We start from the raw sequence: 9,829 nt of genomic DNA, 5'->3' as shown, positions 1-9,829 counted from the left end.
TATGTTTGGTATCTATTTAAAAAATAATATTGTCAGCCCAAGAAAGAATGTTTTACCAGAAATGTGTTTTAGTTAGATTTTTCAAAAAATTATTTTCATGAAGAAGTGAAACTATAACTTTCTCAAGTTAAAAAATTCATTACATAAAATATCATATTATTCTTGTTAAATTATTTAATATGGTATATAAATAATTAAAGTAACTAATAAAAATACTAAGTAATTCTTTGATTACCAAAAAAATTATATAAATGTTTTTAAAAATATTTATAACTAAGTAGTAAACAAATTTTATTTATTCTTATGAATAATTATTATATATTCATGAGAACCATGATTCTCGATCGGATAGAATAAAGCTTTCTTTATACTATATACACCATTAGTGTATCCAGACTCTCTGTTCACTTTTTCTTTCTCTTTTTTGACTGGAGCCTCCGTTCACCTTTTTCATAGGCTATCGATCTATTAATTTTATAATTCATAGCGTACTCTTTCCAACCAAAATGAAAATAGAATAATATGCTTGTCGACTGATTTAATTAATTAAAATGATAAATAGTTATATTAGTCTCTAAATTTGTATCTTACTAACATATTAGTCTTTAAAACTAACAAGAATTTAAATAAGCCCTTGAATTTTTTTAAGATTTCATTTAAGTTATTGAAATTAACTCATTTTTTCTGTTCAAATTATTAGTTACGTTTCGACAATAGTTTTAAGCACGACCAATAATAAAAGTTAAAATATATTAAAATAGTAATAATTAACACCAAACAACTTCTTTAATAATACTATTTTAAATTAAACAATAAATGATTCTTCACGTGTTAACTTCTTTAGTAAAAAAAAAAAAGTTGATTCTTCGCGTGCCATGCACCTTGACTAAGGCGTCATGTATGGTATAAACCCTAATTTTAAATAGAAAACTATATAAATCCGTGTGATCTACGTGACTACGTGGTTGTTACAATAAAGAGTAAAAAATATTATTTATAGTTTTAATATATAATGCAATTTGAATGTAATTAATTTCACTTGAAAAAGTAAATTTTTTATAAATTGGTTAATTATTTGAGCATGATTAATTTGTTTATATATTTCTGATGCTTTGATTTTATTATAATTATTATACCTTTAATATGATAAAACAAAAATTGAAACAAAACTATTGTTGTAAATTGAAATACATGCACTTTAAACTTTTGGTAATAATTAAACTTCGTGTTTCTATAAATTGACAAGGTTCGACTCTCTTAAACATTGTAAATTAGGTGATCCAATTAAGTAGACATATATTTGCAACGTGGTTCCAACTCCAGAGAATAACGATCTCACCAAATTAAAGATAAAGCATGGAATTATATTTTATTAAGTTCACATATGGGTGAATTTGATGACCTAACAGCATTAATTAGTGTTAGCAAAAAGTAGGATTAAGTGCTAGAAATATAGATGACGATCGGTAAGGCGATGGAGTGCGAGTAGTAGTTCTCATCACCCGTCTCATATCACATAAGTATTTTGTTGAGTGAATATTCATAAATTTTATAAATATTTACGGGTATTTATGAGTATATGTGAATATTTATTAAAACATATTTTTAAACAAAAAGTAAAAATTAAATTAAAATGAAATAAATAAGCAATTTAGTTTGAAAAATATATTTGTACTAAAAAATAATTTAACATATTTTATAATATATATATATATATATATATATATATATATATATATATATATATATATATATATATATATATATATATATATACACACACACACACTAATAGTAAATTAGACAAACTTATATATAATTAAAAACATTTAAGTAACTTTAAACTACAAATATTCACTAGTACAAGTACCTTACTCTACTTGTCCTCGTCTCATTAATAAGCGGTACTGATTAATTAAGGTATCCATTTGTAACTAGTAACGAATTTTACTCGTGGGTATCCACAGGTACATTTTTTTTTTCATTCCTAGTAGGAGCTTGTAGAGCTATGCACCAAGGCTTGAGCAACAAGTGTTAACCTAACAAAGCACGAAATATTGTGTATTTGCCTATTCGATACTTCTATTAAAATGTTGAATTTAAATTTCAGAAGTTAAGATTGTAACTCGGGACTAGTTTATGCCTATATGGGGTTAGAGCTACTTCTAGAGGCCTTTGTATATATATTAGAATAAATTTATAAATATATTAAAGGCACACTATTTGACTTCTTTTTTTCCCTTTCCCAATCAAAATTTGATATTTTTCTTTAGCACTAAACATTTTGACCCTAGTTTTTACCCATTCACGATGACTTATGTATATAAAAATTTATAACGATGAAAGGCCACCCAGAGTTATTAATTTATTTTTAATTTACAAATTATTCCTTATTTCGTCCTTTCGAAAGAGACTGACTAATGATGAGCTTGGATGAAAGAAAAAGCTATAAATAAAAATATATTTTCCCTTGTTTAATTAAAGAGAAAATGAAACAGAAAAAAGTTTATTTTTATTAATCAAATTTTTCTCTTTCTATTTTTTTCTTTTCAAATTTCGAATTTTTATCTCTCTTATTACTTTCTACCCTCTCAACCAAAAAGAGTCTAAATGAAGAATGATGTATATATAGCTATATTTTTTTAATTATACCAGTATATATAACTATATTTGGAGATGAGAAAACAGGTAAAAATTTATGTATAGTTGCATTATTTGCAATGTTTAAAGATTTAAGATATATTATTTCAAACATTTTTTTGTATGAAGATGCATATTTTTAAATAATTTAAATTTATAATCTACTTATTAAAATAAACTAAACCAAACTCAATTGCAAAGACTAGTTTAAAAGAAAAAAAATACCTAACCCTTACAAAAAAATATTCTAATCTTTAATTGATGTAAAATATATTAACAATACTTCATAGAAGTTACATTTAATTTGTCTAATAATAAAAAATTATATTAAAAAGAGTGATATCTGTAACTATTAATAATAAGAACTATCTCATTTAATGTACATATTTTATTAGATAATTTTATCCTTAAATTTCAAAATTTTCTTCTAACTTACATTAACTTTTCACTACTTTTATATTATTAATTTTCTTCGAATCCGAAAACAGTCTCTTTGCATATATAAGGGTAAGACTGTGTACAATATCCCTCCCCCATACCTTCGCATAGCGAAGAGCCTGCGCAATGGGGGTACGAAGTTTTTTATATTTAACTTCTATATTTTTTATTATATAAAAAATTTAAAGAGGCATGGAGTGCCTCTCTTCCCCTATAAAGCATAATACCAATATTCTTCTTCCAAAATTCAAATCATGCTGGAAATTAATTAATATTTTACTGTCAAGTATTTTTATTTTATAACTTTTGCCCCTTCAAAATATCCAAATTATATGCATATTTTTTTCTCGCTTGGCCGAATAATACGAACTAATGCAAAACAACGTCTAAACATGGCGAATCTTTCACTATTTATCCCTCTGAAAACTCCACTTTTTCTTGTTAAGGAGCCTTGAAATCTCAATAACTTCTTTGTTCTAGTCTTGTCTTCATATGGTTGTTGTGTCACCGAAAATGGCTAATGCTACACCTAATGGTTCGGTGCCACATAACCATGTAGGAGCAGTACTTCTAACAATTCCCACAATCAAAATTGATGGGAAGCAAACCCTAGCCACCGAAGATCACACCAGCATTGACTATTTACAGAGGGCACAGTGGCTTCGTGCAGCGATTTTAGGAGCCAATGATGGGTTGGTTTCGGTAGCATCGTTGATGATGGGTGTAGGAGCTGTTAAAAGAGATGCAAAAGCTATGCTACTTGCTGGTTTTGCAGGGTTAGTTGCTGGGGCTTGTGGCATGGCAATAGGAGAGTTTGTTGCTGTGTACACTCAGTATGAGGTAGAGGTAGGTCAAATGAAGAGAGATATGAATATGAGTGTGGGAGGGGAGAGAGACTTGGAGATGGAGATGGAGAGAAGAACATTGCCTAATCCATTGCAAGCTACTTTGGCATCAGCACTCTGCTTTTCTATAGGTGCATTGGTGCCTCTACTTTCTGCTGCTTTCATTGAAAACTACAGGACTAGGATTATTGTGGTTGTGGCAATGTCTTGTTTGGCTTTGGTGGTGTTTGGATGGGTGGGCGCTAAGCTGGGAAAAACTCCCAAGTTAAAATCTTGTGTAAGGTTCCTTCTTGGAGGATGCATAGCCATGTCCATCACTTTTGGCTCAACTAAATTACTTGGTGCTAGCGCATTATAATAATGATAAGTAAGGCTGTGTATTTATTTTACTTATGAGAGTGATTAATTACTACTCTAGTGTCTTTTATGAATAAGATTACTTTGTCATATGATAACCTTATAATAATTACTAGCTTTGTTTTCAAGTATTTTAACATTTTTTTTTAGTTCTTCAAAAAATAAATTTTGATTAATCTGAAATTCGATCAAGAAGAAAAAATTAATCAATAATTTTTTCTACCAAAAATTGAATTGAATTCATGTACTTCTAAAATTCAACATATTAACTGGTTGTGTGTAATCACTTAATTTCTACATTTTTTGTTTGAGATAATTAAGTCAATAAGAAAAGTTAATATCGAGATTTTTATACATATCTCACCAATAAATAATGTCATAAAAATACAAATTCTAAAACAGCTAACTAATATGTTTATCCTTTTGATTTCTTAATAAAGAAAAACAACTTGACCATTACAAAGATGAAGCGGTAAGTTATTGTAGTAACTTGTAATGAAATCATATGCAGAATTCTCATCTGACTTGACTCTCACTTTTTGATAAACAAAAAAAATTAAAGAACAATAAAAAAATAATTTTAATTTTTAAAACAAGTACGTATTCTATGTGACAAATGACATGCATTGTTATGGGCAGAGGGAGAAATAGAGAGGAAAGAGACCTTGATTTCGAGTACAAAGGACCTCTTTACTGTACTGAGTATTCTTACTCAAATTCATCTGGTTGATTCATTTATTTACTCATGTTTATACAAGTAATAATAAGCTTTTGTGATCTAACAGAATTGATTTTCCACTAATAACAGATCCTGAAACTGCACTACTGCTATTCGATCCTAAAGAGGCTACACAAAATCATTAAGATATGATATGAAGGTCTGTTAGTGCTCCTCTTGGGCCTGCTGTCATGGGCCTCTGCTGTAGGTTCTTCCTATCATATATATTATTGGTGAGTCAGTAACATAACATGATGATGTGGCGTCTGAAAAAATTAAGAAAAATAAATTGTCAAAATATTAAAGATGGAATTAGAACCCCCACACCTAAAACTCTAAGAACAATACTTAACTAATAAACTAATAGGTTTCTTTGACCAACAAATTATTTGATAAAAATTATTTAGCCAAAATTAATATCTGTATTTTTATTTTCATTTAAACGGAACAAAGGAGTGTGTTTTATATAGAGTAAGGACCATAAGGTTACCTTAATCTGGGCTTATTAAAATGGCACCAAAACAAAGGCCACGAGGTTTGTACGCTTAATTTGGATTAAACCAAAATACATGCTTATTGTAACCAATATCATCAACATCAAAATTAAAACGAAATCAAGTTCATCTAGGCCAATATGACCGTGAGCTAATTCGGGTCAAAACACTACAATATATTCATTTTGGGCTATGCTAGTATAACTCATTAAATTTTACTCAGTTTTATTTATTTCATTCATCCAGTATTCATAACTAGTTATCCACCTTAAGATTACTAACAATTTTAATAAAACGAATCACTCAACTCACTTTATACTTACTCAAGCTATAACTGTATGTACCTTAACCAAGATAAAGTTCAATGTCTCACATACTTGGTTCAATTCATGGCCTAAATTTAGTCTTTCTTTAATTAACTCATTAAAATCCTAATAATTTTTTTTAAAGACAAATCATTAATATTATAAAAAGCCACGAAATGTGACCAAGGGTACATAACAAAACAAGCAGCAAAAAACGAAAGCAGAAACTAAACTAAAATCCCTACGCATGCTCGCGGGTTAAGGGACCAATTAGCAAAAGCTAAACCACTTGATAAAGGATCCCTGCATCTAAACCAAGACCAAGAAATTTCCTTGACATGTTCCACAACTGCTTCAAAATCAGGAGCCTGGTTCTGAAAAATTAGAGTTTCTATGTAGCCATAAACACCAGCAAGTGGCGTCCCAAATTAACTTGCTAAAACGACGACAAAGCTTCTTTAATTTCCTCTAAACACCAAACCATGCGCGCAAATAAAGGCTCTGCACTTGATTATGCTGCACCATACAACATCGCAGCCAATCACACCTTATTCCAAATCTGGAAAGAAAATTAATATCAATAATGACTAACAATTAAAACAACACCTAAGTGTCCCAATTCCCTCATGATTCTGTACACCCCCATACATAGCCAATCAATTTTTCATTCAAATTTTAAGTATCAATTGGATTCCTAATCATCCCTCAAATGCATCTATCAATTGAATTTTTTTTTAACATTTACAATATTAAACCAATACAAATATTAGTAACTAATGAAATTTACAATAAACCCTAACTCCTTTTCTTTCATGACCAAAATTACATATTTCATCTGTTTTTTTTTTATCTTTTTATCTGTTTGCAAGTGTTTTCTATACAACTAATAAATGCAATAAAAAAAATTTATTGTAATAAAATAGTTATAAAATTTTCTCCTTTTATCTTTTTTCCACTCCACGATATAAATACATGTTTAAATTAATCAATAAAAAAATAATTAATATGATGTTAAACTTTATAAATCTAATAATAAATAAATGAGAATAAAAATTCTCTAAAGTCCGATAATTATAAAATAACAGAAGGAGTACATGCCAACAAAGTTAAGATTTAGAGATGACTACTTGGCTTGGTATTAGCATTAAATAGACTTAGATTTAGAATAATTTGAGAGCAAGAAGAAATTTTCTATTATATTTGAGGGAGTGTGCACTCCACATGATATAGTGACAATTAAAGTGTGTAATTAAAAAATTTGAAGGGAGTGTGTAATCCACACTGTCAAAATAAATAAATCAACCCATATTAATATACTTAAATAATCCATCAAAAAAATATACTGAAATAGTTGAAAATTTTGACTTCTTGAAAGCATTTTCATTGGACCAAAATTACTTCATATTTAAGACTCTCGGTCGTAAAAGATAAAGATTAATAGTCAGCGCCGCACTGCAAGTAGTAGTCATCAAATTTTGAATGTAGGCACCGTGAAATTGAGGCCACTAAATCGAATTGACTGCAGATTAAAATCAGTTTGGCATCAATTTTATGAATGAATCAATGAATTGAAGTTTGAGAGAAAATTATCTTCCTCCCTCTCTAGCTAGTACCGTGCATTGAGTTTGTAGTGTGTAACAAAAATATTATTCTTCTCTCTATCTCATTTTCCGCTACGTGTTTGTTGTGGTTTTTCTTTTTTATTGAGTGTCCCACTGATACCACACACGAAAGCACAAACAGCCAAACCTCGGCGGTTAAATTTATCTTTTGGCCGAATGAAGATAATACCTAAACAAGCGAATCTTTCACTATTTACCCCTCTGAATCTCCACACTTTTCTTGTCAAAAAGCCTTGAACCTTCGCTAACTCTTTGCTTTATCCTTGTCTTCATTTTCTTTCTCTCTTTCCTTTGTTGTTGTCACCAAAATGGCTACTAGTACACTCAGCCATGCAGAAGAAGTACTTCCCAATCCAGCAAAAAATACTGATCAGAAGCAAATCCAAGTTACTGAAGATCATACCAACAACATTGACTATGTACAAAGGGCACAGTGGCTTCGTGCAGCGGTTTTAGGAGCCAATGATGGGCTGGTTTCGGTTTCTTCATTGATGATGGGTGTAGGAGCTGTTAAGAAAGATGAAAGGGCTATGCTACTTGCTGGTTTTGCAGGATTAGTTGCAGGGACTTGTGGCATGGCGATAGGAGAGTTTGTAGCTGTGTGCACTCAGTATGAAGTTGAGGTAGGTCAAATGAAGAGAGAGATGAATAATGAGGAGAAAGACTTGGAGATGGGGATGGAGAAAAGAGGATTGCCTAATCCATTGCAAGCTACTTTGGCATCTGCAGTGTCCTTTTCTATAGGTGCATTGGTGCCTCTACTTTCAGCTGCTTTCATAGAAAACTACAGGACTAGGGTTATTGTGGTTGTGGCAATGGTTAGCTTGGCTTTGGTGGTGTTTGGAAGGGTGGTGGCTCAGCTGGGAAAAACTCATAAGATGAAATCTTGTGTAAGGTTCCTTCTTGGAGGATGGATAGCCATGGCTATCACTTTTGGGTTGACCAAATTACTTGGTGCTAAAGCTTTAGATAAAGAATAATCATATGTAGGCTGTGGATTTTACTTATGAGAGTAACCACTCCTTTATTGTGTTTTATGAATAAGTTTAATTAGTTTGTCATATGAGAACTTTACTGCTTTTGTTCTCAACTAGTTGTGCATTTCTTGTTCTCAATAACAAAAAGTTCAAAGAGATTTATAACTTTTTTTCTGCATTGCTGTATTTAATTAGAGATTTTTTCTGTAATGTAACAGAGCTATTTAATTAGGTACTTCAAACATGTAACACAGTACCTCATTGATGTATTTGGGTTGGACAGCCCTAATAATCTATATTAACTTCATCAATATATTTTTCTCTTATAAAAAAGAGAGATTTATATGTCACCAATAAAGTGCCATGAAAATACAAATTCTGAAATAGCTAGCTAGTATATATGTTTGTCTTTCTGATTTCTGAAATAAACAAGCTAACCGGTTACAATGATGAAGTGCTGATAATTAAAGTTATGGTTGTAATTAATGCAATTAGTTATATGAAGAATATTGGTCTCGTTTTCTTTTCGTGTTCGAACATAACATAGATTCCGCCTTCCACCTTTAATTAAGTAGCTTGCGTGAGTCAATTGGGCATGGGTGTGAGCGACATTAATTGTCCAAAACAAAAAAGTCAAGCACAAGAAAAAAATAATCCTAGCTACCAGGTTACATATTACTAAACAACAAGTAAAATGCCAAAAAAAATTAAAAATATGTGAAAAGTTGTAATATTTCTTTAGCTAATAATGAAGACAATTAGCAGTAGCTTTCACAGTTGTCACCTTCGGGCTTTGGGAAGTTCAACAAAACGTATGCAAAAAAAAGTAGCACCACCCGATCGAGAATCGATTGCCTCATCGGTGAAAATTTTGTTTTTAGCAAATTAACAAATCTGATATATATGAACAAACTTAAACCTTAATAGGGTTAAAATATAAAAGATTATTATGGGTAAGCAAAAATTTTGAACTGCAACTGTTTGTGTTAGAGATTTGTAGATTTTAAAAAATTCATTTTATTTTAAATTACATTTTATTTTAGTTATTTTGTGATTTGTAAAAGATTTGGGCCAAGACCGAAAAAGCAAGCATTATATTTCCGAATTAATTATCATTTGTTCAACAAAAATAAAATAAATTAAAATTAAGTATTTTCTAATTATTTAAAAGGACAAAACATCATTTTGGTACATTGTCACATGTATCACTAAAAGCAAGAAAATTTAAAAAAGAAACCGTGAAAGCAAAGAACCTCACTCTTATTAATCTAGCTAGTTGTTACATTAGAGGGGCTTGTTAATTAAGCTAATGTTCGTACCTCGTGAGTATTTCGATGTACGTTTGTAGAATTGATTTTGAATCAATACAATTTTGTAAATTGATTCAAATTCAGCTTAAAATAATGTGATTTTTATTTGGATAAGATATGTTA

At 29.9% G+C, this 9,829-nt stretch overlaps 2 protein-coding genes across 2 annotated transcripts; both read left to right on the top strand.

Moving 5' to 3' along the window:
- Positions 1-3,457: 3,457 nt before the first annotated feature.
- LOC114412598 (nodulin-21) lies at positions 3,458-5,228 on the top strand. Its single transcript, XM_028376553.1, has 2 exons — positions 3,458-4,290; positions 5,089-5,228. The coding sequence occupies exon 1, from the start codon at positions 3,571-3,573 to the stop codon at positions 4,279-4,281; it is 711 nt and encodes a 236-aa protein (XP_028232354.1). The 5' UTR covers positions 3,458-3,570; the 3' UTR covers positions 4,282-4,290; positions 5,089-5,228.
- LOC114412600 (nodulin-21-like) lies at positions 5,159-8,512 on the top strand. Its single transcript, XM_028376554.1, has 2 exons — positions 5,159-5,231; positions 7,739-8,512. The coding sequence occupies exon 2, from the start codon at positions 7,911-7,913 to the stop codon at positions 8,397-8,399; it is 489 nt and encodes a 162-aa protein (XP_028232355.1). The 5' UTR covers positions 5,159-5,231; positions 7,739-7,910; the 3' UTR covers positions 8,400-8,512.
- Positions 8,513-9,829: the final 1,317 nt, after the last annotated feature.

The sequence above is a fragment of the Glycine soja genome, chromosome 5 (genome assembly GCF_004193775.1).
Source record: "Glycine soja cultivar W05 chromosome 5, ASM419377v2, whole genome shotgun sequence".
Classification (NCBI taxonomy): Eukaryota; Viridiplantae; Streptophyta; class Magnoliopsida; order Fabales; family Fabaceae; genus Glycine; species Glycine soja.
The sequence above is the reverse complement of the archived record's forward strand: the minus strand, read 5'-3'. Positions and strand labels throughout refer to the sequence as shown.

Excerpts from the sequence above, each read along its gene's own strand:
- LOC114412600 (XM_028376554.1), top strand. The coding sequence starts at position 7,911 with ATGATGGGTGTAGGAGCTGTTAAGAAAGATGAAAGGGCTATGCTACTT.
- LOC114412598 (XM_028376553.1), top strand. The coding sequence starts at position 3,571 with ATGGTTGTTGTGTCACCGAAAATGGCTAATGCTACACCTAATGGTTCG.